The sequence below is a fragment of the Malus domestica genome, chromosome 08 (assembly GCF_042453785.1).
Source record: "Malus domestica chromosome 08, GDT2T_hap1".
Classification (NCBI taxonomy): Eukaryota; Viridiplantae; Streptophyta; class Magnoliopsida; order Rosales; family Rosaceae; genus Malus; species Malus domestica.
Window position 1 is genome coordinate 30,983,182 of NC_091668.1, and position 27,900 is coordinate 31,011,081.

General features: G+C 38.7%; 5 protein-coding genes across 14 annotated transcripts; 2 read left to right on the top strand and 3 right to left on the bottom strand.

Moving 5' to 3' along the window:
- Window positions 1–259: 259 nt before the first annotated feature.
- Window positions 260–7,878, bottom strand: LOC103442003 (protein STICHEL). Its single transcript, XM_008380734.4, has 6 exons — window positions 4,871–7,878; window positions 4,454–4,670; window positions 3,294–3,842; window positions 1,656–2,361; window positions 949–1,033; window positions 260–843 (listed from the first exon to the last, which is right to left on the bottom strand). The coding sequence occupies exons 1-6, from the start codon at window positions 7,031–7,033 to the stop codon at window positions 736–738; spliced, it is 3,828 nt and encodes a 1,275-aa protein (XP_008378956.3). The 5' UTR covers window positions 7,034–7,878; the 3' UTR covers window positions 260–735.
- A 1,357-nt stretch (window positions 7,879–9,235) lies between these two features.
- On the top strand, window positions 9,236–12,625 carry LOC103442055 (pentatricopeptide repeat-containing protein At1g14470). Of its 2 annotated transcripts, XM_070826181.1 has the most exons (3): window positions 9,236–9,340; window positions 9,425–11,851; window positions 12,285–12,625. In XM_070826181.1, exon 2 carries the CDS (start codon window positions 9,637–9,639, stop codon window positions 11,722–11,724), a length of 2,088 nt encoding a protein of 695 aa, XP_070682282.1. In that variant the 5' UTR covers window positions 9,236–9,340; window positions 9,425–9,636; the 3' UTR covers window positions 11,725–11,851; window positions 12,285–12,625. The 2 variants fall into 2 exon arrangements, with proteins under 2 accessions (XP_070682282.1, XP_008379015.4); XM_008380793.4 differs by lacking the exon at window positions 9,236–9,340 and having other exon boundaries at window positions 9,351–11,851.
- Window positions 12,285–16,576, top strand: LOC103442005 (heptahelical transmembrane protein 2-like). The gene is made up of 4 exons (XM_008380736.4): window positions 12,285–13,133; window positions 13,289–13,375; window positions 13,483–13,570; window positions 15,678–16,576. The coding sequence occupies exons 1-4, from the start codon at window positions 12,907–12,909 to the stop codon at window positions 16,365–16,367; spliced, it is 1,092 nt and encodes a 363-aa protein (XP_008378958.3). The 5' UTR covers window positions 12,285–12,906; the 3' UTR covers window positions 16,368–16,576.
- Window positions 16,528–19,360, bottom strand: LOC103442006 (uncharacterized). 9 transcript variants are annotated; one of them, XM_029107471.2, is made up of 8 exons: window positions 19,133–19,360; window positions 18,909–19,006; window positions 18,664–18,722; window positions 18,498–18,592; window positions 17,610–17,718; window positions 17,325–17,338; window positions 17,111–17,212; window positions 16,528–17,010 (listed from the first exon to the last, which is right to left on the bottom strand). In XM_029107471.2, exons 1-8 carry the CDS (start codon window positions 19,217–19,219, stop codon window positions 16,870–16,872), a joined length of 705 nt encoding a protein of 234 aa, XP_028963304.2. In that variant the 5' UTR covers window positions 19,220–19,360; the 3' UTR covers window positions 16,528–16,869. The 9 variants fall into 9 exon arrangements, with proteins under 9 accessions (XP_028963304.2, XP_070682288.1, XP_070682284.1 ...); XM_070826187.1 differs by having other exon boundaries at window positions 17,182–17,212; window positions 18,909–19,018; window positions 19,133–19,295; XM_070826183.1 differs by having other exon boundaries at window positions 18,909–19,003; window positions 19,133–19,292.
- Window positions 19,361–20,319: 959 nt separating this feature from the next.
- On the bottom strand, window positions 20,320–26,118 carry LOC103442007 (PHD finger protein ALFIN-LIKE 7). Its single transcript, XM_008380743.4, has 5 exons — window positions 25,602–26,118; window positions 25,450–25,482; window positions 23,343–23,571; window positions 20,962–21,085; window positions 20,320–20,829 (listed from the first exon to the last, which is right to left on the bottom strand). The coding sequence occupies exons 1-5, from the start codon at window positions 25,696–25,698 to the stop codon at window positions 20,554–20,556; spliced, it is 759 nt and encodes a 252-aa protein (XP_008378965.3). The 5' UTR covers window positions 25,699–26,118; the 3' UTR covers window positions 20,320–20,553.
- Between the last annotated feature and the right edge of the window lie 1,782 nt (window positions 26,119–27,900).

The window sequence follows — 27,900 nt, forward strand, 5'->3', positions numbered from 1 at the left end:
TGACAAATCTTTGTTAGATAAGGAGAAAATAACAAAAATATCCTCAATTTTTGTCATTTTGATTCTCATTTAATATCGATTTTTCACAAAATGACCAAAATAATTGTTGATGACAAACTCAAAACCAACTCTATCGATTTTAAATATCAAAAACTAAAGTGAAGAGTTAGGCTAATTTGAGAGACCATTTTGACTAAAAAGCTAACCTAATATGTATTCTAACAAGGTTGAATCAATTGAGCAAGATTTCGCAGCCATGTTGTTACATTGAAGGCCAAGTTAATAAAATGAAATTCCAATCACGTATCCAATACATTTTTGAATGAACGGCTGTCGGGATTTACATGTTTAAGATGAAACCATCATATCTCAAGGTTTACTTGCACCATCCCAAGCACAACATTCAGACGCAAAAGCAATGAACCTGAAGAACCTCGGAAAACCTACCTGAGCTCATCAAGGCTGGAAAATCAGTTAACATGAATGATACCAATTCAAGGTTTTACCATTTTTATTTGTATTCAGACCACGTGAAAATTGAATGGAGATGCATAACGCGGCTTTACCGCAAAGCTTTACATCATCTGTTTTACTTCTCTTTCTCACATCCTCAGAAGAATGCCTCGCTCAAGCACTACTGGAGCACAGAAATTACACGAGGAAAAAAAATATGTAACCAGCCAAATGAGCAGCTGCACAGCCACCACTCCCGACGTCCAACTACAGATTTCATTTTCACCTTGTATTATGTTTGCTCTCTGTTTTCCTTGACTTCTTCCCACACTCCCCAAACAATGAATACCGTCTGCCTTTGCATGCCTGAACAGCCGTCCCCCCTTTTATCTGTTTACATAGACACATAAATATGCAGGGAGGTTCTTTTCAGGTCAAACAGGGTTTCCAGAATCAAATCACAAATATCTAAAGAAAATTGTAATAACAGCCTACCTTTCCTCTTTTACGAGGTTTAGTCTTATAACAATGGAAAAATCCACTACAACCTCCTCCTTTACCTGATCCCGATTCATCACCCCTAAACAAATACCAAGAATGAGAATGTGGTATACATTATTTATAAATGCAGACATCAAAATTTGAACAAAAGAAAAGAATACCACTACATGAAATAATGCATTTCAATAGGCAGATTAAAAAGACAATTAAAATATATAGAAGAGCAACAAAAGTGATATCCATTGAAATTGCAGTTCCCCTGTTTACTGAATGAAAATAGAGCATCAAATTGAGATTCTGTTTTCTAATCCAATTTGGTGCCCAAGGAAGAATTTCAGCATTCAGTCAATTCAATGTGTTCAATGCCATTTCTTCCTAGTGGAAATTCCATATAACAATGTAAAAGCCAGCGTCTGCAGTTTAAGCTAATTTAGCGCCCGTATCCTAAATTATTACGACATCAGTAGCTACTGTGTTCCATGATCACTCGAATATGCATTGTTCTATGATCACCAGAATATGTAGTATTTATATCTTAGAATACTTATCAATGCGGATGCAAGCTAAGCTTTCACTAAATTCAAGCAGCATATTTTGTTCACCATATACCTGTAACTATTGGTTTTTTCAGTCAAGTAGGGAGCAGAAAAGAGCTTAATCAAAATACTCCAGTAAAAAGTAAAAAGAAGTAAAATACTCACTGGTTATCTTTGTTGGAATTTCCCACAAAGTTACTATCATGTAGTAAACTTGGGGACATAGGATAACGGTCAACCCTTCTACCTAACGGGTCCTTCGGGATGTCCCTTCCACTATTAACCTTCAAAATTTTGACTTCAGGGTTTAATCCATCTTCCCCATGCTGAGAGGACAACCTCATTGAATTCAATGACTCCATCTGATCTTCGTAATAAGTGCCATCCTGCGGCAGGACCTGATTCTTCTCAGGTTTCAAATGACTCAAAGAACCAGGAGTGCCTTTCTCTGCCACCTGTAGCCATGCAGTCTCTAACCTTTGGTCGCGAATAATGGATTCTATCCTTTGCATTGGAATCTCCTGTCTGCTCTCTCTTGTAACACTTGCTTGGCCATTGCCTTCGGCGATCACGTCTGATGAATCAGAAGTGGACTTGTGGGTCTCATCAAGAAACAAAGAGCAATTTGAGTAACCATCTGTGGCATTTGATCCGACTCTTTTCCTTTCCCTAAGAATTGCCGCCACGGTTCCTGGTAAGTGAACTGGACTTGGACCATTTAGAGAAGCCTCTCCACCTGGCAAGTGAACAATTCTAACCTCTACATTGCGTCTGAGAACCACTTCCATTGAATTAGTGATACTGCTCACAAACCTTTCTACCCTAGATTTGATACTTCCATCTTCAAATGTGACATAAGCAACCAGAACACCTGAACAAAACAAAAAAATCCGTTTAAACAAGGAAAGAAAGGGAAAAGAAAATATACATTTATAGAGAAAGCACACGCAAGGCTTCTTGTTGTGAAGGACTTGTAAACAAGGAAAGAAAGGGAAAAGAACATATACATTTAAAGAGAAACACACGCAAGGCTTCTTGTTGTGAAGGACTTGTTGAGCTTAACTATCAAAACCTAGCCAATTATATAATACTTTTTGTAATGCTCAGACTACTATATTCTTTCTTTTATATTCCCCCAACACCTAGTTATTAACAAAGCTCAGAGTTAATTGTCAACTAGCCCACCATTGTCCTAACATTTCTGCCATTAGTTTAAACCTATATATTAAAATGGGGTATTTCGGGGCAAAACTGGTAGTTTTTCCATCAACCAATCTTAACTGAAACATGCACAATCAGCATACGCTCCATAAGTTCATCATGTGGGGCAGGTCTCAAAAATTGATTATGTTTGGCTCGTAAACTAGGACCTGAAATCAGCTTCACATCAGTATCTTGTATCAAGTGCAAGCATGAGATCCTATGTTTGTTCACTGTGAACTTCAGTGAACAAACTGAATGGGAATTATGGGAAAGTGAAATGGTATGACCACCTGACTTGTATTCTTCTTCCTCCCCCACAACTTCCCCCCATTTCATTTTATGTAAATAAAACAAGTACATCCTGCTCTAGCACGAAGCAATACACCAGTGTCACAGTAAAATTATGTACAAATAACCATCGGTTCCACAAGAATGCTATTTAGACACCACAACCAACATCTTTGCATTATGTATACGCACAGTTTCCCCAATTGACACAAAATCACAGCAGAAACTTCCATAGAAAGGTCCATATCATTTAGTGCATTGTATTTTAAAAAGCAAAGATGAATGAAGTGTATAAAGAGATTAAGAGATTACCTTCAGCTTCAGATATAGACACTAGTTTTCCGTGAGAGTGTAGTAGTTGCCTCAGTGTCTTTGAATGGCATCTCTCAATACACTGTGCCCAGACATCCTCCAACTTCTCAGAGTTAGCACATCTGAGGATTGCATTTCCAGCTGTAACATCATCATGCAAGGGAGTTGAGGCACCACTGTCCGTGAAATGGCCATGCAAGGGCTTGGCATTGTTATTTCGCGACAATGAATCTCCCTGATGGTTGGAATTTCCATTTAGTGCTTTTTGAACAGAAGCATGGGAAATTGATTTATGAAGCATATATTGGGCATTCGACTTCTGTTTGTAGGTGGCAGCTTCTCTTGAAGCACTGGACGAATCATCCTCAGTAGTCTTACTGCTGTGCCTCCTGCTGCATGAGCGAGTAAGGTCTGGAGAAGGCACTGAACCAAGCTGTAATAGAGTCGCTGTAAACCATGTTGAGCGCTCACTTGAAACCCTAAGCTGTTTTTCAGCCTCTGAAAGAATCTTCAAAGCATGTTTTAGTCTCTCCAGTTCTGCTTCGGCCACTGAAGTATGGAAGCCAACCATAATTAGAATAACTAAAATTAAACATAAAATTACAAGAGTTTTACTGTACAAAATATACAGTTTCATATAACGCAACAACAATTCATTCAAAATAATAAACGGTCAGTGGAGATTTTTTATGTGACTCCAGGATTGATAATGTTATTGTTTTCTACAAAGTATACTAGCTAGTATTAGTCTACATAGATAAGAATTTTTCAAAATAAAACTTCAAGAGAACTTAAAGTGTTCCTATAGATGAAACACCATCCGGACATGCACTAACAGCACCATACATCTACGAAAAACTTGGTTATGGTGAGGAGATGGCCATCCAATCAATCCTTAAATATATTTTAAGAAAACAGATAGATCATGGCACCAACCACATATAGGGAAGTTGTGAGTTGCTTGAATCCATTTTTATTTTAGTTTTTATAAAGAAACGATTGTCATGAAGAAGAAAAAACCAGAAAATACAGAAAGGGTGGACAAGCAGACCTAATTTGTGTTATCTAGCTAACTGTGGTACTATCTCCACATCACACTCCAACTGGTTCAATAGTACAAACAACTTTATAGGCATTGAAAACTAAGGGGATGCACTCACAATTGCGGTCACCAAAGAATGAATCATGTTTGATATCATTGATATTGTAGGTTCCAGCAATGATGTCCATGATTAGGCTGGCCAACTGAGACATCAAAACCATGGGATCTACCCCGGAGTCCATCAACTCTCTGGCCCTTTTCACTGTTTCTGCAGTGTCTGATGACATCGCTAATTCCAAAAGTTCCAGTAGCTTTTCATCAGAAACAACTCCCACCTGTAGAACACAAAGCACTAGATTAATGAATTTTAGAAAAGTTGAATTTAAGTTTGTAAACAGTAAATTCAGCTATTTGGATATTCCCAGTAGCTATCCATCTTTTATCTTCTTTTAATAAGCGGGATAAATCGCTAGTAACATGGTGAACGTAAATTGAAGTAGACCATGTCAAGAAGCCATTTGTTGAGCAAACTCACAAGTTCATTCACGAGGGATGTTGAAATTCTTTTCCCCAGCAAACTCAACTGATCCAGCATAGTTTCAGCATCGCGAAGTGAACCATCCGCATTCAAAGCAATTAATTCTAGTGCATCTGATTCAACATCCAGGTTTTCTTCAACAGATATTTTCCTTAACCTGGCCACAATGTCACTCTCTTTAATTTTGTTAAAGAGGTATTTCTGACACCGAGATTGTATTGTACGGGGAACATTGTCCAAATCAGTTGTTATAAATATGAAGACAACTCTCTGTGGCGGTTCTTCCAGATATTTGAGAAATGCCAGCCACGTCTTAGAAGGTAACAAGTGACACTCATCAATCACAAAAACCTTGTACCTCGAGGATGCTGATGGGGGTGCTGCTGATAGAGTTTTCAATAGGTATCTAACTTTGTCAATTCCTTTCTTATTGGTGCCATCAACTTCCATTAGATCCTTGTTCTTACCGGACATAAAATCAGAGCACTCCCTGCAAAAGCCACATGGCTTATTTTCATCAGGAGATAGGCAATTCAAAGAAGCAGTGAAAATCCTGGCTGCTGATGTTTTTCCAGTTCCACGGGGCCCCTGGAAAAGATAAACAGGGGCAATCCGACCCCTTGCAATAGCATTTATGAGTGATTGCACCACAATATTTTGCCCAATCAACTCACCAAAGAACATTGGCTTGTACTTCTGGCTAAAACTCCTAATATTTTCTGGTGAGCCTTCCTCTTCTCCATCTCCATTCACAGCTACAATCTCCAACCCTTCTTGACTTCGGCAGCTTGACGACCACCTCCTTCCATCTAATCGACTCAGAGCCTCCAAATCAAGTTCCCCAAAGTTTGTGGAAAGCTCGTCATCACTTCTCCCAGTTCCTATGGATGATCCTCCCCTACCATCACCACTATTGGTAAGCAATGGGAGGACGCCCTGAGCACTTCTAGAAGCAATTCTCTGCTTATTGGAACCTGATGATGATCGACGTTGTCTAGGGTAAATATTTTGACTTCCACAAAATATGATACTTCCTTTCCTCCTCAAAGTATCAGAAAGCGATGGGGAGCAGCAGCTTCCATACATGCCCTTGTGTTTGGGTGTCCTTTTCGACCAATAACAAGGAATCCCACATCCCTGGCGGCCGGGAAATTCCAAGTGGTCATCAACCTCATCATCCCCATCATTCATGGAAGTTGTAGTGCCATCCCAAGATCCAACAGTGCTAGGATTGCGAACACCGGCGTACCTGTTATAAGAACTAGTTGACAATGCAGGGGTGCTATAAGAATAGGAAGAGTCCTCTCTTGGAATACTATTATCTCTCCTAAACTTAGAGGAGGAGTGAGGCCAATTCTTGTGCTTAAGTTTGGATAGCAATAATGGGGAAGCCCCTGAAATTGGCCTAAGATCCTCCGAGTTGCAGTAGTCTTCGGTGTCATCAGATTGGTCGACCAAGTCACGGCGGGCGGATGATCTTGGGTGACCGTCCACGACTAGTTTTCTGTTCCTACCAAGAAATAACTCTTTCTTCTGATATTTGGATAAAAGGTCGGAGTGGGCATCGGTTTTCTTACTTGTTTTGTTCGTGTTTTTGCGAGGAGGCAAAAGGTGTGCATATCTACGCCGGAGCATGGTGGATGAGGAGCGGCTGTGAGTCTGAGTGTCACTCCTTGAATCTCCTCCAGCTCCTCCTCCTCCTCTTCCGGTACGCGCATCACTCAAGCTATCGTCAACACTCAACTCTGCAACTGAAGAAGAAGCATCAATGCCATCTTCAATAACGTCAATGCCATCATCATCATTGTAATCTTCATCGTCGTTGTAGTCATCGTTTCTGGAGGAGGATTTGGAGTTCTTCCAGTTGTGCAAGAAGACCCTCCTGTCGCTGCCATTTCTATTACTCCCAATGCTGTTGTTGTTGTTCCAAGTGGAAGTGGTAGTTGTTTTAGTAGTAGTGATTGCTGCTTGGGCAGCTGCCGCCACCGCCGCAGATCTAGAGGAGGAGGAGGCGAGCGGAGAGCGCCAGGAGGAAGTGGTGCCGGGATCACGAAGAACGCGGGCGGCTTTTCGAATCTGAGTGAGCTCCCTTTTCAAGTGAAGTTGGCTTGGATCAGAGACCCCGACTGCTGCTGCTGCTGCTGATGACGACATTTTCATATATAGATATAGATATAGATATACATATATGTTATATATGAATGAATCGAATTCAAATTGAAGTAAAAGGCTTTGATTTTAAGTTGAAAATGAAAAGAAAAACATTTGAGATGATCATCAGAAGCAAGAAGAAGAAACCCACATCCCAATCTTACAGAGCACAAAGAAGCTTCATTTACTCCGCGGAGGCCGGGAAAAACGGCTATGAAGATCCTCCGAAAGTCCAGAAGGGTGGTAGTGGAAAGGTGAATGGGGTTTTGGGAAATTGCAGAACGTTGGGGCGGCGGTGGTAGACAGGTGAAGAAAATGGGGATTTGCAGAAGGGTGGAGGAACTGGAGATGCAGATCTGTTTAAGAGAAGAAGCAAGAATGAATGACCGGTTCAGATCTGACAGATTTATTTCATTCAACACTCAAATCTTCAAGGAACGCAATTTTGTAAATAATACAGTAAATAGCTCTCCTCTCCTCTCCTCTCCTCTCCTCTCCTCTCCTGCCTCTCTCTCTCTCTCTGCATCAAACAGTTTCTTTCTTTCTTTCTGTGTTTTTGTTTGTGTTTTATTAGGGTTTACTTGGCGCGTCAAAATGAAATAATTGAAATCTTGAATCTCTAAACCAGAAAATTAAAAAAATTAAAAAATGAAAAATCATGTGTGGCGCAACACAAGTGACAGTCTCTGTGTGAAGTTGTGAAGCGTGGGGTGAGGAGGCTCTTTTACTTATGTCTTTGTCTGTCAACTCTCCTATCAAATTATTAATTAATAATATCTAAACGGACAAATAAAATGAAAATTACAAAACTCCCTCCAAACACGGATGCACGGATGCTCTTCTCCCTACCTCTCCGTTATGTTGTATTGTATTGTATTGCACAAAAACATTTAAGTAGGTGTTGTCTTGTCCACAGATTACGCGGTCGGTTGTTTTTTCTTTCTTTAATTTCAAACATCTTACACAGTTCTACTACACCATATCCATATCAAGAAACTTCTTTGCACAAATCTTGCATTTTCCATTACTCGCATTAGATCTATGTATTTATTACTTTAACACGTCATCTTAATAAAGAAATATGAGCGACGATACTTAAGTTATAAATTTTTTTAATGTTCATTTTCTATTTACATGCATATATTTTATCACCGTTGATAAATCCATATTTTTTAAATTTAAAAAAAAAGTTACATAGTCAGTTCTTTCTTTTTTAAGTTCAAAGATCTTTCACAATTCACTACTATATCCATATTAAGAAACTTCTTTGCACAAATCTTGCACTTTCATGTTACTCAAATTATGAATTTTGTAGCCACTCAATACTACGGTTTGGTGGTATTTCTCTTCACTTAGAAATGAAAGATCTTATATTTGAATTTCGTGAATGACGAATTTGATACTAAATTACTAGGATTTTCATTGTGTGACTTAACCGAAATTCATTAGGTTGTAAAAAAAGGGGGGGGGGGGGTAGAAACCTAATCGTCAATTCAATAAGTGGGTTGGCTTGAAGTAATATTAATTTGATTTGAAGCCGACCCATCCAAATATCAACAATCATTAAACATAAATATATGTTACATAGACATATCATCATATACATAAAATCTTAAGGATATTAATAAAAGGATTTGGTGTGTTAACTCATTAATTATTGTCGTTTAGTAGTACAATTTAATGATATTTTTCTTCTCTTATAAGTGATAAGTCTTAAATTCAGTTCTCGTTAAAAACAAATTTAAATCAAATTATTATAGTTACACACGAGCATATCCATTAAGGGGGGTGTATTCAATTAGGATTTTGAGGGATTTTAATTCTTTTAATGAATCTAGGGGTATTCAATCAGGAATTTAAGTGATTCTCTGAAATTCAATGTGTATTCAATCAGAATTTTAAGATAGTTTATGAAAATCCTTAGAAATCCGGATGTATTCAATTAGAATTTTAAAGAAGTTTATAAAATTCCAGGTGTATTCAATTAGAATTTGATTTTAAAGAATTTGATAAAGTTGAGGAATTAGAGGGAATTGGAGAGATTTCGTAGTGTATTTTGAGCATCCACAAATCTCACCTCCCCCAAGAGCTTTTGAGGGAATTGAATCAAAATTTTACATGAAATCTCTACAAATCAATTAAACTCTATAAAAATCCATGGATTTATAAATCCATTAGAATCTCTCAAATTCTCAATTGAATACAACCTCCTAAATTAGGCACCATAATATATTGATGGTCAGTGGTCTAGTCGGTGCAGTGCAGAGGTGGTGCAAAACTCCCAAGTGAGTGATTCCTGCAGCTCCTGCTCCTCTAGTGAGTCCAACTTAACTTATATTTGAATTATATGTTTGGAAATTGGATTGGGCGTGTATGCCAGTAACAGTATGTCATTGGCAGAGTTAGAGAGCTTAGCATACAAACTCTGCAATTTGAGCCAGCTCAGGCAGCTTCATGCCCGCCTCCTCATCAACCTTTCCCTCCACCGTCACACCCAGTGCCAGTGGGTCTCACTCCTCATCTCCCAATGCACGCGCCTCCGCGCCCCGCCCTCCTATACCCGCCTCATCTTCCACTCCACGCCTCGCCCCAACGTCCACGTCTTCACCTCCATGTTCAAGTACTACTCCAATTCCAATTTCAACTTAGGAGGCGTTGATCAAGTTGCTTCTCTCTATCGACAAATGCAGCAGCGCTCTGACTTAACCATCGGCACCTTCGTCTACCCGGTTTTGATCAAGTCAGCCGCCAGTGCCGGCATTCAGTTCCATGCCCATGTTCTCAAGTTAGGTCTTGCTTCTGATCACTACGTCCGCAATGCCATCATGGCCTTCTATTCTAAATACGGCCCGGTTGAGCACGCCCGATACCTGTTTGCTGAAATGCATGACTCAACTCTTGCGGACTGGAATAATATGATTTTTGGCTACTGGAAGTGGGGGAATAAAGATGATGCCTGCAAACTCTTCGATATGATGCCCGAAAGGAATGTTGTTACTTGGACTTCCATGGTTACTGGATATGCTAGGATCAAGGATTTGAAGAACGCAAGGAGGTATTTTGATCAAATTCCGCAGAAAAATGTTGTATCCTGGAATGCAATGCTCTCGGCTTATGCTCAGAATGGATGTCCTGAAGACGCTTTAAGATTGTTTGATGACATGATGAACTCCGGAGATCAACCAAATGAAACTACTTGGGCAATTGTCATTTCATCATGTTCGTCATGCGGTGATTGCTCCCTTGCTGATTCGCTCGTTCAAAAGCTCAACCAAAAGCAGATCCATTTAAGCTATTTTTCCAAGACAGCGTTGCTTGATATGTATGCAAAGCGTGGGAGCCTCCATACTGCTAGACAAATTTTTGATGAATTGGGGGCGTATAGGAACACCATTACCTGGAATGCCATGATATCAGCATATACAAGGGTCGGGGATTTGGCTTCTGCTAGAGAGCTGTTTGATAGGATGCCACAAAAGGATGTTGTCTCGTGGAACTCAATGGTTTCTGGTTATGCTCAAAATGGGCAGTCAGCTCTTGCACTTGATCTCTTTAAAGATATGATTAATGCTGCTGATGGTCTCAAACCAGATGAGGTAACTATGGTGAGTGTCATCTCAGCATGTGGACATCTTGGGGCCTTAGACATCGGTAATTGGGTCATCAGTATTGTCAGGAAACACCATATCAGGCTAAGTGTATCAGGATATAATTCCTTGATATTCTTGTACTCTAAATGTGGAAGCATGGAAGATGCCAAGATGACATTTCAAGAAATGAAAACAAGAGACGTAGTTTCCTACAACACTTTGATTGCAGGGTTTGCAGCTCATGGTCATGGGATGGAAGCCGTCAAACTACTGTTGAAGATGAAAGGAGAGTTTATTGAACCGGACCGTGTAACATATATTGGTATTCTTTCAGCATGTAGCCATGCAGGGTTGTTAGAAGAAGGATGGAAGGTTTTTGAGTCAATCAAAGCACCTGATGTAGATCATTATGCATGTGTGGTTGATTTGTTAGGTCGAGCGGGTAAACTAGATGAAGCAAAAGAAATAATTGATAGCATGCTGAAGGAACCACATGCTGGAGTTTATGGGTCTCTTTTAAATGCTAGCCGAATCCACAAAAGAATTGATCTTGGGGAGTTTGCTGCAAGCAAGCTGTTTGAGCTTGAACCACATAATTCAGGGAATTACATTTTACTTTCAAACATATACTCCTCAGCAGGCAGGTGGGATGATGTTGTGAGAGTTAGAGAATCAATGAGAAAAATAGGTGTGAAGAAAGCAACGGGGTGGAGTTGGGTTGAATACAAAGGCAAGATGCACAAGTTCATTGTGGGAGACAGATCACATGAGCAGTCGGAAGACATTTATAGGCTATTGGCAGAATTAGGGAGGAAAATGAGAAATGCTGGGTACATGGCTGATAAGACCTGTGTGCTAAGAGATGTTGAGGAGGAAGAGAAAGAAGAGATGGTGGGTACCCATAGTGAAAAATTGGCAGTTTGTTTCGCTCTTCTTGTTACCGATGCAGAGGCAGTGATTAGGGTAGTGAAGAATCTGAGGGTGTGCTGGGATTGCCACACAGCTATCAAGATGATATCTAAGTTGGAAGGAAGGAAAATTATTTTGAGGGATAATAACAGGTTCCACTGTTTCAGTGATGGGGTGTGTTCTTGCGGAGACTATTGGTAATGGGTTTCGATAAATTTGCCATTTTCATGCTAATGAGGACATACCAAATGGCTAATGCTCAAAGCAAATGTGCCAACATGGCAAAGCAATATCTTCGGCTTTTAGGCCAGCCTGTTGCATTGTACAGGTAGATTACTGCATTCTCACTCTCAGCAATGTAGTTTGAGAATTTTTCTGATTCAGGAGAGAACCTTTTATACCCAGTAAGTTGTCCAACTAGTGGTGAACACCATTGATTCGATTGCCTCTGCAATCCCTAGGGAATTGAGATTGATGGGTACTGTTTTAAATGGATGAATGTTAAAACAAGATTATAAAGTGAATGAGACTTTATGCTTTAGACATGTTTTGTTCTCTTGCCCTGCCCTGCCCTCCTTGTAAATGCATTGCCTCTTGGCTTGGACAAGGCTTGTAAGTCCTTGGTAATATTCCAATACAGAATGTGTGGCACCTTGCTCCTTAATGTATAATCTCGCAGGTGTGGTGCTGTGGCTATCAGACCCTCCCGCGTTGGTAAACACAAACACCTTCTTGATCATCCTTCAAATTCTGATTTGCAGGCACTTGAAGAATCAAATCAAACACGTTCCGACTATGAATACCAATGCTGGAGTCCCTGGATGCCTTGGAAAACTGGCACTTGTAGTTAAGATCATCGCCTTGGATGGAATGCAGCTGAGGGGAATGGCCGAAGAAACAGACGGCATTTGGGTGCATATGCAAACAGGAGCACACTCTTTTATTGTATTTGTACGCACGCAACCAAGAAAGAAGGATGGCTTCAATACCATATACTATATATCTCATGATCACCCAAATTACGTTTCACCTTCCACCAAATTTGCGTAAACTCTGGTTCGAATGGAATAATAATAATAATAATAGACAGATTTCCAGGTAATTTCCACGTTTTTTTCACAGCTACGTACAGACTAGAGCTTAAAGCTAGCTCAACTCCTTTGACTTTGATGATGTAGTTTGAATTCAAAGTCTAACCAGGCAAGTGGCACGCAAGAAAGCAGCCCACCCACTTACTTACTTATGCCCTTTCCCTTTCATTAAAGAAATGTATATCAAAGAGGAGAAAGAGAGAGAGGGACCAGCCAGAAATCGGAAGAAGAAAAGGAAACAAAGAAAAGAAGAGAGTGGGGAGAGAGAGAGAGAGAGAGAGAGAGAGAGATCATGTGCAATCACAGGAAGCGAATGGAGTGGTGGGGTACTAGTACCGGTAATACTAGTAGTAGGAAGAAGAAGACGACCAAGACGACGGCGTTGAGGAAGTTCGAGGAGCTTCCGCCCTACATGAAGGACAACGAGTACATATTGGATTACTACAGATGCGAGTGGCCCTTGAAGGATCTCTTGTTCAGCGTCTTTGCCTGCCACAACGAAACCCTCAACATCTGGACGTACGATACGCTCATTCCCTGCCTCGATTCATTTCCCTCTTTATTTAATTAACTCAATTACTTGCTTAATTCTGCCTAACTACCTCTACCTGCAAATTAGTTATCATATTAAATTGATTAAGAAATTGGCCTACTTATAATTACTTGTGCTGCAGCCACTTGGTGGGGTTTTTGATATTTCTGGGACTGACGGTCATGACCTTGACCAACAACTCACCATTGGAGCTGCGCATTTTCTCCAGGTAACCATTGCTCACAACACGGCTATTTTTGTAATTACAACAACAACTCGCTCACTGTTGCTGCTTTCTGTTTGGTGGGTAAATATGCCGGCCGGCGACGTTAGCAGGGCTATTGCGGTTCCTGGACCGTTGATCAATGTCTCCTCCTCCTCTTCCTCCTCTCACAATGTGGATGCATTTCTTCCTCGTTCGCCGGTCAGTCTCTTTTTTATTTTTTATTTTTTTTTACGAGTTGGGAATAATTCTAGTCCATCCACCTCCACGCGGTCACGGAATTAGAATCAGTCAATTGATAAAGAACCCGCGTGGGTCTCACAACGTCTGTCCCGTTTGCTTGGCTTGTGTTGCCTGCCAACTTCATGAGCACCAAACTTTTATTCTCGTAGCATGTGATGTATTGGGTTTTTTTTTTTTTTTTTTTTTTTTTTTTTTTTTTTTTGCATTTACAATTTTATTCTTATAACACATAAAAGATGATTCCTCTCTCTTTCTCTCTCTTTTCCTTCCATTCTTCTTTCCTTTCATTTCTCTTGCGTAACTTATTTTTCTCTATCCTCCTTCGTACGTTTTGTGTGTATAGTTAAACTAATTCCACGTATATAATTAAACTGATTATATAAATAGTTAAACTTTTTTTTTCTAGATATTCTTTGAAAGTGTAAAAGCTAATTCTATTAAGGGAAATTTTATTTAAACCCATTAATCTTCTTTCGTCATCCAACTTATAAATTTTGTCCCACAAACTTACTATTTTACCCTCAAATACAAAATTTACATACTTCAAAAAAATTGCACAATCATGTAAACCCACCCAACCACCTACCCTGACAACAACCATGAAATTTTGTCATTCCAGAAACTGTCGCCACCGATCTGCTCTTTATCTCGTCGTTTTTCAATTCTTCGTGCCCAATTCCATGGGGCTGGATTTTGGTTTGACTATTATCTCTTTAAACCTTAATGAACTAATTATAAAAACCCAGCAAATTGTAGCTCAAAAGACTGGTGCAGTCTTGCAAATCCTGAAATTAAATAACGATGAAGTTCCATATGTGGACAAGTTATAAAGCTATATATGCTTTCAAGGATGACAAAGCTCGTAGTCATTTGAAATTGGGTGAAGAAAGAATTGAGGAGAAACCAAAATTTGAGAGAGAGAGAGAGAGAGAGAGAGAGAGAGAGAGAGAGAGAGAGCAGTCGGTTTCAACATCACGGCCCCAAAGCTCGTAGTCATTTGAAATTGGGTGAAGAGAGAATTGATGAGAAACCAAAATTTGAGAGAGAGAGAGAGAGAGAGAGAGAGAGAGAGAGAGAGAGAGAGAAGTCGGTTTCAACATCACGGCCCCTATATTTCTTCGATGAACCCAACCTAGCTCTGGCGACACATTCTCCTGATGTCGTTAAAGACCACAACCGCCCTCCACTATATTTTTGTTGTTCTTCTCCACCCTTCGACAATCCCTTTTCCGATTTCCAGCAACCCACAATTGTGGCTCTCAGGGCCATTTCGACCCACCCATTCCCCAGTTGATAATATCTTTCTACACCCATCTTTTCTTTAGGGCATAATTGCAATATAAAATTTAACAAAAATTTAATGGGTGTAGAAATAGGATTATTGGGTCCAAATAAAATTTCCCTTCTATTAATACAGTATACAAAATTGATTTTGCAGATAGTTAGAAGTAATAAATGATACAACCTGATTCTACTAATAAAGTATATAAAACTAATTCTACGTATAGCTAAAATAACAAAATGATACAAAATCATTCTAGTAAAATGTAAGCAAATTGGTTATACAAAATCATTATGTGCATATAAATACTCTATTTTTCTTTAATAACGATATTCTATATCAAAAGTGGAAATTTGGAGTAAGTGAAGGTAGACATAATAATTAGGAATAAAATTCGTTATTTATGTGATTCAAATTTCAAATCTCTTACTTATTTATGGAGAGAAGTACTACATATTGGAGTGCATATAAATACAATGGTATTAGCGAAGTAAAGTGGTAAATGCCGAAATAACCTGAAGTTGACTGGTTTAGAATTATTGTGTTGTTATTTTTTAAATTCATTATTATTGTTTTTCTAATTAATCATATTTTGTAAAAAAAAAATAAAAATAAAGATAGACCCCATAGATTGCCCTTTGGGTAACTAGAATATCAGACAAAAAGAAGTTAAATTGACAAGGTTAAATTCATTATTAGTGCTTTCTTAAAGCACTTTTAAGTTATTTAAAAAGATTTTCAACATGTCCTTAATTATATGTATGGTTTTATTGTTGGAGGCAGGACTTAAAGGGACATGCATCATCAATCATTCATGCGAAAGCGAATGCAAACCAAGAAGTTGGTTACGATGGTATTAATCCGCTTACAATGTGGCCGTGGTTTGTGTTCCTAGGTGGAGCTATGGGATGCTTGGTCTGCAGCTCCCTTTCCCACCTCGTTGCTTGTCACTCTAAACGCTTCAATTTTTATTTCTGGCGCCTAGACTACGCCGGCATCTCTCTTATGATCGTCTCTTCTTTTTTTGCTCCCATTTACTATGCCTTCTCCTGCAACCCTTGCTCTCGCTTTTTCTACCTTTCTTCCATATCTCTGCTCGGGATCCTCGTCATTGTTACCCTTCTTTCGCCTAGTCTCTCCGCACCCCGTTTCCGCCCATTTAGGGCTACCCTTTTCCTCTCTATGGGCTTCTCTGGAGTCATTCCTGCGCTTCATGCCCTAGTTATCCATTGGGGCAATCAACATATAATTGTTGCTTTGGCTTATGAACTTGTTATGGCCATCTTATATGCTTTGGGAGCAGCATTCTATGTCGCTAGAATACCAGAACGGTGGAAGCCCGGTAAGTTTGATATTGTAGGGCACAGCCATCAGATCTTCCACATCTTTGTTGTGCTAGGCGCACTTGCACATAGCGCTGCTACTCTGGTTGTTATGGATTTTCGCCGAGGATCACCAACCTGTTCATATTAGGTGGCATTTGCGGTGTTGACTGGTGAGGGGTACAATCATTCTGGCACCAGTTTTTGTATTAGTTTCCTTAGCTTTGCATATTAGTAAGAAAATGGCTGCACGCAACGCATGTTTACTCGAAAATGTTGTACTTTTACATCCATAATTGATGGATTATACATGTTAAGAACAGATGATATCATTTCATATCAACCACCAGCAGTTTTTCAGTTTTCCTGGTCCGAATACAATTTCAATTCCGACACTGTTTAGTTGTGTATTGTTCTTCATGTTACAGTTTAAAATAATATCGCTCCAACAGATTCCAAGAAAAAGAGCTCAAGTAAACATGTCAGCATCCAAATATTTCTATTTGTGAGGGGACGAGGACGAGGAGGCATTCCTTTCCTCTTCTTTCGTGGATTATCACTAGAGGATGCTATAATTTACAAAATTTCGTGGATTAACACTTTGAAATAATTAGAAAGTAGCAAGTTTAATCAATAACCATCCCTCACGAGATTCAGCTTGGCGTCTCCAATTCTGAAGTTTCGAGCTCGAGTGTAGCATTGAATCCAAATTCATTTCCTGGAGTGAACAACAGTTTGAGCTCCTCAGCTGTTTGAGTGGTGCGGACTTTGTTTTCCTTCACAGTCAAGTTTTCCTGAAACCAAACAGAGATTTGACAATGTTGGGTGGGGTGGCTGGCGACAGAGAATTATACGATACGAAAGAGACGCACGCAGTGAAAGTGGGTGACTTGCCTTGTTTACATAATCAGCCATAGTAGAGTTTATTATTTCTTGTATGACAAACTTCGTGACACGCTCCTTACCAAGTATATCCAACAGAAAGCTTTTTGGGACCTGCTCGGAAAAGTTTCCAAGTTAGCCATCAAAGAACAATTAGCTTAATTGCAAGTGAAACCAACTGATGAAATTCAATATTAAGCTGTTATCAGGAATAAAGCCAACCAACCTTGGATGTTTTTCCTGCACTAGTCCCAAAGCACATGAAAAGGATAATTTATGGTTAAAACTTATGGACTCAAAATTTCAAAAGTTGCTAAGCATGTATATGAAAGAAGAAGACATCATCCAAATAGAAGAGCCATTTCTGGAGCTTCTTTCCACAATGATCCAAAATATAAGATAGACTTTCTCTTGTCTATCTCCTGCAGCAGTATCAGTATGCACCAGAGCCATTAGGTAAGTAGGTTACTATTAATCCAACGGTGGCAGGGGAACATTAATGGACTATTACCTCCCTTTTGTCTGCGAAATCCAGGAACTGGTGGTGCTGTGCGTGCCAAATTTGTCAAAACCCTATCAAAAACTTTTTGTGTGTCGTCTCCAGTCAAGTCTACTCTAACCTGGCAATGGAACATCACAGCAACTTGCAATATAAGGTCCCGACTCCTGAGGCCTTTGAAACATAAAGTGCAAAAAACGTAGCCGCAATCAGGCAATTATATTGCTATGAACTTTTCCACGAAAATGGGAACAATTTATCTGCAGCCTCCAACTCCAAGAGAATTCAAACATTGGGGGGTCCTAGTGTTAAAGGTCTAAGTTTTTTAATAGAAACAGAGGGCGAAGCGTGAAAAAAAAAATTCAGTTATCACTAAGGCATTCCCTCGAACACTTGGTGAGCTTGTTGTCGTCAGCCGAATGTTGCACACATGTCAATAAATAGCAACATATGTTGAAACAATCTGATGAGTATTATAGAGAGAATTCTTCGAGCGCACTCGACGCAACTTGCCGAGTGTTGCCGAGGCATGCCTAGCATGCATTATATCAAACACTAGGTGGGCACAAAAAATACTCATACCTAACATTTGAAGAGTCCTTGGAAGACCTTCACATGTACATTTCCCAGACTCCGGATGACCTTGGGACCACCTCAGTTCCAATGCGCATCCGACTTAAAAGATTTTCTACAGATTGTTTTAGAATCAAATTTCCCGGTTACCTTGAATGTTACTTGTGTTTTCGTACACCAACATAAACCTACCTCATTGTATCCTTCCTTCGCATGCATGCATAAAGTATTACAATTAATCAGAAGAAAAAAAATATCAATTATTACAGTGACAAAATGCATGCATGTTGTAATTCTGTATCAATTGGATGTTGCCGGCAAACTCACCTGTATCTTATTGTCGTCTTGGGACTCTACAACAATCTTTGCTGTTTTCAAGGTTATCAGATTGCCTTGTGCATCTCCAATTGATGCCTCTAAACCTGCAAAACGAAAACAATGAATAACTCTCTCAAATTAATTACAAACACAAGAAAACATGAAGAAACAGAACCTGAACCAGCAGCTGCATATATCGGGCTGGATAAACGAGCATGGCCAGAGTTATTAGGACTGCAACACGATAATCAACTCAAAAAGATTGAAATATTATTCGAAAAAGGGTTTAACAAAAGACAATTTCGATTAGCATGTAAATTGTAATAAGCTATACGATGTAGATATGTAAGAGGTGAAGGAAAAAAAAAAGAGAAAAAGTATGCAGTTTGCAGTTTGCAGAGATGAGCATAAGCAGTATACCTCTTAACCGTAAGATTGTGATTCTGTGAAGCGTATTGACATGATGGAAGAAGGGCACCGCAGTATCTTCTGCCAGGATTAGAAACAGAAAAATGCTGCTGCTGCTGCTGCTGCAGAAAACCAATAAACCATTAAAATTGGCGCACACAACCTTGACCATGATATGTCTCACTCACTTGAACCGTTGAACATTGCCGAGCGAAGTTAAATTGAAAGTTTCTTACTTTGGGAAGCCGAAAGAGCTGGAATCCAGATACTTTTGATGTCGTCATCGTCGTGGTGGTGTTCATCGTCAAAGACATTGACGCCATCGCTATGCTGCTTTGGTGTTGCAAAGTGCAGGTTGCAACTAGTCCCTCTGTTTGTCTAGACACAGGGACGGTCAATCTTTTTCTTATCGCTTTTTCCCGACCTTTACCAAGCCTTTAGATCCTGGCCGTTGACCTCAGATCCTGCTGTCAGGAATCAACTTTTTCATCATTTAATCGTGACCGCTGACGGGTAAATCGTGAGGCGCACATTATGTAAAATAAAAGCCACAAATAATTCTTTAATTAAAAGAAATGATTTTCACACAAAATTTGAGTGTGTAAAATCTTTCTAACTTTTGAATTGAATAAGTCAAGCATAATAAAACATAGTCAAGATCCAAGATTTATAAGTGTGTAAGAAGTTAAAATGATACGTGTTTATCATTTTCTTTATTCACACGTCTAATTTTTTACAAGGGGTGTGCTGCTATTCACACACCCTGGTTAATTTATGTCGTTTGATATTCTTTAATTAAGTCAAAAATTTTACATTCTGCTTTCTTTCTCTGCACCCGGTTAAGTTCGCAAAGGCAATCGCGTAACGTAGACACGGAATGATTGATTGCCATACAAGGTAATACGTGATCAGGTAATGATGTGTACACGAAATCATGGATGCGTGCGACCTGTTTGATTCAATTTGCAATTTTCATTGCATTCTTGAGAGAGAGTCGGAGTTTATCGATTGTGAATTGTGAAAAGACAGAGAAGTTTAATCCTAATAAACATGATACAAATGTAATCAAAGAGCTGTACTCGGAGATGGTACTCCTCATCCCAAGTCCCCTCCCTAACGTTGGAGCAGAGCAATTCCAAGTAAACATGATCCACTTTTTCCCCCAACTTTGGTGCCTCAGTAACCAAGCCAAATCCTCCAGCACAAGCACAACTAGATCTCTTGGAGAAACTTACCAGAGAGGCAGCATGCACAGTTACTCCACGACTGCACAAAGAACTCGCTCAACATCTGTGCCTTCTTATAAAACACGTTATTGTACTAATACTAGTAAAATGTAACGCTAGCCGCCAAGAAGATTAGAAAGCAGCATGGACAACAAAGCATATGGACGTCAAATAAATGCATCAAAACTCAAACCGGGTGACCGCACGAACATATTTATAGCTGACTATTCATATTAGAAACAAATTCCTGAGAAAATTAGACAGAACAATAGCAAAGAGTAGCAAAACTTAGAAGAATCCCATTTGCAATCATTCAAATTCATCAACTAAGATAGACAACTGACTCTGTTTTACTCCAAATTGTAATGATAGTTGTAAACCCTCATCTGCTTTCTTTGATTGGTTTTCTTCTCCACGTTCAGAACCTAGATTTAAACTCTAGCCCTCTTGCTACTGCAACTTGGGCACTTGTACTGCTTGATATGCTCAGCCTTTGCGGGTGTAATCTTTACACATTTTCCATGGAACCATCTCTCGCACACATCACAGCAAATCCAGAACTCATCAGCCCCATAGTTGTCTCCGCACGCCCCGCAAGTCGCGCCTTGTTCATCATCTTCTTCTTCTTCTTCCCCGCTTTCATCCTCTTCTTTAGGCAGCGGAGACATTTTTACTCCTTTGCTCTGGGGGTGCTCAGACTGCCGAGACTGTTTAAAGGCAGCACCAACAAGGAAAGAGCTAGGATTAATTATAAAGGGAAAACAATGGCTATAGAAGGAAGACATATAAACAAAACAAAACAAAACAAATCATATCACGAAAACTAGTCCACATCTTACCCCCTTTCCACTGGATTTGTTCTTGCTACTGTTGTGAGTAGATTGGTCTTTTGGTTGTTTAGCATTTCCTGTCACAACTTCAAATATGGTGGGGAGATCATTTATCATCTGAAAAAGCCTCTTCCTGCAAGTTTCAAAGCCAAATAAAATTAGAACCACCTTCATATGATATTATCCAACTAAAGTTTCAGACAAAGTTAGCTCCTATCACTTGGCTTCTGCAGAACGGGTATATTTCCCTATCCTACAACATGAACGGCTCTACTCTGACATTCTTAATCCCATCAATATCAATGAAATCCACTGGTCCAACACCATAGGGATTGCATATAACTGGTACTGAATAGAAACTATCTTGATTAATCATGAAATAATTAACTTGAAGTTAAAATTTTGCATGTCAACTTTAAACCCAATAATGAATTCATCTGCAATCAGTTCCCCACACCACTGACCCCAGAAAAAAAGAAGTTTGCAAACCACTTCTTTATGACATTCTCAAACCTCTAGGATATCTTCAGAATACCCATTATTACCAAGCAAACATGATTGTAGACAATAGCCAAACATCACAGATGTATGATGAGTTAAATAATTTAGAACAATGCAGACATCAGACTATGTGTCTTCAGACAAGATTTAAGGCTATGCCAGTAAGGTATCCACAAGAATATTCAATGACAGACAGTCAAAACGAGGAAAATAGATTGGAAGTGGACGGAGGAAGATCATCTGAAATCAATCATCAATAAAGTTATGCAAATGATCTAAACCCCCAAGTTCCCTGCCCATACAGGAATGCATACCCACATACACATATACACAGAGTCTCACACACACACACACACACACACACGCTTGTATATAGCGAGATATTACAGTAAAACAATTGGATTTAAAGGCTTTTCAGGTACCCAAGCAATGAAATTCTCAAATGCTGGTTCAAGCCAAATTGAATCCCAGCCACCAAATTTCTATATTATAAGAAATTAAATTTCTTCTCAGCAGAAGAAAAAACCACAAATATCATCAGGTAAGATAAAAATACCATAACAATCTCTGCTCAATTTGTCTATCATTCTCGCATGTCAGCACTCTTGTCTAATGCAGGTAGCTCATAGCATGAAGACAGGAAAACCTCGAAATTACTAAAAGAAAAAAGATAGAAGCCCTTGTAGTCGTAATGAAAGGACACTAGGACTTATTCTAAGCAGTTTGGTTGCAGAACTACAGAAGGTTTGTTTAATAATTCAAATTATCCACTGTTAAAACCCTTTTAGCATCCTGAATCAAAGAGGGAGGGGGGGGGGGGCAAAAGAGGCAGGCGACTGATCCAAGAACATAATTTTTCACCTACTACAATCAGGAAGACACTGACAACCTTTCTAGATAATGCAATAAAAAAATTCCATAGTTTCCAATGCAGCCTAAAAGAGCTTTGCAGTGGAGCGAGTGAAAAAGGCACCCCAAAAGTATATGCAGATATCTTATATTAAACGACGTTTCTGTGTAACAAAGAGCAGAACATATTAGGAAGCAGCAAGGGACCTCCACTTTCATCCACTTGAACACAGTCCATGCAAGAAGTCTATCAGTATTGCTACATACCTAGCATTAGTTGATTCAACATAATCAAATGCTAGTATTTAATGGATAGGCTATATAAACCATGAGGATAGCAAACAAAAGCATTTTCCTTGGAATAGCCTAGAAATAAAAAGTAGGAGGTAGAAAACTAGGTTATTATAAGTAGATGCGTTGAATTTATAAATTAAATTTAAAGAAAGTTCTAAATCTTCTTTAGTTTAACCAGCCACATAATGTCATATGTGGTTAAAGTAACAACTCATTCAAACATGCATACAAAATATGTAAACAGCTTAGCAGTCGTATGCAAGGTAACTATCAATAATAAGATACCACAACCCGCACAAACTGATGTACTAAAAAGACATAGTATTCAGCTGATAGATATGTCAACAGAAAAAGCTGACTCGAAGTTTCATATGGCAGGTAACTCTTTTCTCTACTGCTTTTGAAAACAGTCATTAGAGGTTGTAATATGGAGATTTAAAAAATAATAATTAAATTGGGGTTCTAGCAACTGTTGTTAAAGTAGAAAAAGTTCTGTAACAAATAAAATTCAATACACCAGACAACAGCGTGATCTCTATACTGCAGAAGAATAACTCAGGCTGAATAAATATATTCAATACTTGGTGCTACATAGAAATATCACATACGATAACAAAAGATTATAACTCATCAACGCAGCTTGTGCATTTCCCAATTGATAATAGAATATGTTTAAGAGGTGAGTTGTTTTAACTAAAATTTTCTAATATAAGTTGTGCAAATACAGAGAAAAACCAAGTTCATACCTTTCATTCTTACCAAACCCAAAACGTGCACCAAAATAGAATGCAACCGCAAGCAACCATGAATCACTGTGAACTGCAACCAGTGACAACCAGTCCTTCTCCTGCATCCCATCCCTAGCAAAGTTTATACCTAATGCTGGCTCGGGAAGTTCAGGAGGAACCTCCTCAACAGGCAGGTTAACTTCCCATGTCTCATTTGGTAGTCCATACAGGCACAAGTTCTCCTTCTCTGCAAGCACAACATTTGTGTTAAAAAGAAACAAACAAAAGGGAAGATAGTCTATCTTAACCGCGTTGTAACTGACTCAACATCCATCAAATACTATTTTGGTTATGTGTACAACTATAAATTAAAAGAGGAATGTAGAAAGCATTTTCATACATATAGAAGAAAAGAGACGAACTTGATAATTATCAAAACTAATTTATTAATTTTGTCAACACTTAATAACTTATGGAGAGAAGTGTTGGAATCTAAAGACCTTCGCCTAAGCCAATCAAAGACAAAATATATGGAGTGCAAGTTCAGTGCAAATGGGGGCCAAAATGAGTTAGGGGTGAGGATCGGACATCAGGAAGTACCAAAGAGCGACCGCTTTCGCTACCTAGGATCTATCTTGCAAAAGAACGGAGAATTAGATAGAGACCTCAACCATAGAATACAAGCTGGATGGATGAAGTGGAAGAGTGCATCCGGCGTTTTGTGTGACCGCCGTATGCCATTGAAGCTCAAGGGAAAATTTTATAGGACGGCAATAAGGCCGGCGATGTTGTATGGCACGGAATGTTGGGCGGTGAAGCATCAACATGTACATAAAATGGGTGTAGCGGAGATGAGGATGCTTCGTTGGATGTGTGGGCACACGAGAAAGGATAAGATTAAGAATAAGGATATCCGAGGTAAAGTAGGAGTAGCCGAAATTGAAGGAAATATGAGAGAAAATCGGTTACGGTGATTTAGACATGTGCAAAGAAGGCCTACTGACACTCCGGTTAGAAGATGCGACTACGAGACGGAGGTCCAGGGCCGAAGGGGTAAAGGAAGACCTAGGAAAACTTTGGAAGAGACTCTAAGAAAAGACTTAAGAGTGCTTGGATCTAACGGAGGACATGACACAGAACCGAACGCAATGGCGTTCTAGGATTCATATAGCCGACTCCACTTAGTGGGAAAAGGCTTTGTTGTTGTTGTTGTTGTTGTTGTCAACACTTAATAACTCCAAAGTCCAAATACATAAGGTAAGAGGTACCGAACAACATAGAATTGCATGTAATATAAAATTCTCAAATCCCAGTGGCTAGAAATTCTAATAGTTTGAGGCAAAGAGCATAAATTGCTCCAAAGAAAAGGAAAATTTTTGGTTCTGCTCAACATCCAATAAGAAAGCATGACGCAGAAAGATCCAGTGAAAAATTAAATGTCTACACTACTGTAACCAAATGAAAAAAAGAGAAAAACACGACAAAGGTGGAAAATTCTCCTCCAATGATCTAATTGATAGCCTATGAACTTAGTTCCCTGATTGACTTGAAAAGTAGGTATTCCATCTATACAGAAACTCATCCCAAAAAGCAAGATAAATCTGAAAAATACCTACTTTTAGAATTAAGTTTATAGAACATTTGCAATACCATAGCCAGAAGTCAAACAAGCAAAAGCAACCAGGAAACTATGTCATTTTCCTTTGGCACCATTGCTCCGCAACAGTAGGCATGTGTAGTGGGTTTCGGAGGCCATAAAATTCAATGCCCCTTCGAAGAGGTTAATTTTGGTAAGTAAACTTCTTATCACTAAGAATGGTGTCTTTGCTTCTATGTATCAAGATGGGGTATCTAGTAATGGAAAACGGGCATATGAGGGTTCGTGTTCGAAGTGCTGCACAATAGCAGTTACTTTTTTATTTTGTTATACAGTACAAAATACAGCTAAAACGATTAAGTATTTTTTTTATTCATGATCATGGTGCAGCAGATTCACTTTATAAATCAAGCTTCAACAGTTAGAAATTAAAACAAACAAACACATGAATGGAAAGGACCACAAAAATGGGCCTTTTACTCCAAAAAACAGAGAAGATATACGTAAGAAAAAGAAAAGAGAACCCACCAGGATCGCACAGTTGATAAAACTTCTGAACGTCTGCAAAAATGAACCAAAAATTTAAGTTAAACCATGAAAGGAAATTCACATACGCAAGTAGAGAGATATGTAAAAGAATTAAGAGGTTAAAAAGCATAAAAAATGAGAAGCAGGCGAACCATTGGTGAGGGCCTTAATCAAGCCGGCGCGTCTGCCTCTGAAGTCGCTGAAGACTTCCTCCACTGTTCGAGGTATTGGGTGCGGTATGCCCTCCATTGTGCTCTCTCTGCCTCAATTTCAATTTCTTCAACTCAATCTCAACTGCTACCTATTGGAGAGAAATGGGTCGCCAGGGGAAAATCAGAGGGATATGATGGTGGAATTGAATTGGATTTTCTACTTCTGATTAGGAAATTAGGGTTTGCTGGTTTGGAGAATTGGGGATTCTAATTATTTGTTGCTGTTGATAAATAAAATTTAATTTTGTTTTAGACAGCCAGAAAGGTGTTGCAACCAAACGGAGACTGAATCGAAGAGAAATATAAATACGAGTCGGATAGGATGATGGGAGGATTTAAAGGAAGGGTTGATATTTCATATTCGGGTGGGTTTTATTTTACTCGCCGATTTGCAATGCTAGCAGTAAGGGCCCGTTTGGTTATGTTTCCTAGAACAGCTTTTCATTTTATCAAACACATATGCTCCGTAATGTTTTTGTTCATTTTTTTCAATCATCTAATACAAAGGGTCCATAACGTTTTAGAAATTCGTCATTTTTCTCTCTAACTTTCCAAATTGATTAAAAGTGTAGTTCTTCCAGTTTGCCCCTGACAACTACTCGGATAAATTCTTAAGGGATATTTTGATATGGATCCAAAGTAACTAAAAATTGAACCTATTTCAAAAGTCAAAAGTCATTAAAAATTGGATCTATTTCAAAAATATGCCTATAAAATTGGACCTATTTCAAATTTTTAATGGATGTTTGTTATTTTACTCAAATATAACTTTTCAACTTAAAACACAAACTCAAATTTTTTGTTTGGTTAACTTATTTTAAAAAATGAAAACTAATAAAAAGAGCTTGAAAACTTTGAGTTCTAACGACAATGACAAAATAAAGGGTAAAGTTAATAGTACCATAATTAATTTTTTAGTGTAAAAATATGATTTTTCATTACAATGAACAGTACCGCAGGCTTTTCGTTAAAATTCTCTTCTAAAAACTCACACTTGTACCCAAAAAAAAAAACCCACACTTAAGAAAAACTCAAAAACAACCTATTTCTCGAGAAGACAAAAAATGTGTTTACGCAAAATTTTTCTTTCAGTTGTAGAGTTGTCCTTTAGTCCAATCAAAATCTTGGCACACTACATAATTTGACTACGTTTGATTTACCTCTTATTGGAACCAAATTTTCACACCTCCATAGATTTAACGACCATCATCAAAAACCTGCAAAAGAAAGTAGAGATTGTAATGCACTGGTAGGGTACTAGTCAAGAACTCTCCGACGATCAAGTTAGTAAAATTATTTTAAGAACCTAGGTAGCAGGTAGTACATGATACATTTTATTTGAACCCTGGGGTGTATATTTATACTGGTTAGAGAAGACGCCTTACAAGAATAGTAATCCTTAATCAACCAGGTGAATCCTAGAGAAAATCTCTTCCTCTTAGGCTGATGATTGCTTGAGATGCACGTCAATCTCATTAAAATAGGGATCCTAAATACTCGCGAGACTTCCCTAATCAAGGTTTGATTAGGTTTTCCTTTCTTGGAGGATCAAGTAGATCTTTCTTGGTAAAATGAATCCTGCCGACCAATTTGGAGCGTATCATAGTAATTTGGTCCGATAATCTGGTTCCGCGAACTTAATCCGATATCAATCACCCACACCTAAATTTACTACCCACTATGGCTACTCCGAATCAATGGTGGAGTAAGGATTTCTTGTGCGGGGAGGCTTTCACATACATAGGTAATTTGAACCCATAACATGAGAGATTGTAGTTATCTGCATAAAAATTAAAAGATCTTAAATTCATTAGATAAAACTAAAAATAGTGCACAAACCTAGAAACCCGAATATGAAGTAAAATGTATGAAATAATTTTTTTTAAAACACAAGTTAAAGCCAAGGAAAAGTTGAAAGAATAAAGAAGGGAAGTGAAGATTACACAACAATATGAAGGATGGAGAGAAAAATGAGTCCTGACTTGGAATGAAAAAGAGTTTGGATTTAGGATACACTTGAATTTTAAGAGTATTATATTGATATGTAGCAACAACATCTGTTATAGTAGCAAGAAGAAAAAAAGGCAGGATGGGTTAGGGATCATTCTGGTCCCTTAATGGCTTCACAACTACTCCGAATGTTGCATTTCGAGATTCCAAAAACCAATCTTACCCCTCTCTCTTCATTGTTGTGCCCTTACGAGTCAATGCGAAAAGATCATGAGATCTAGTGATTTGG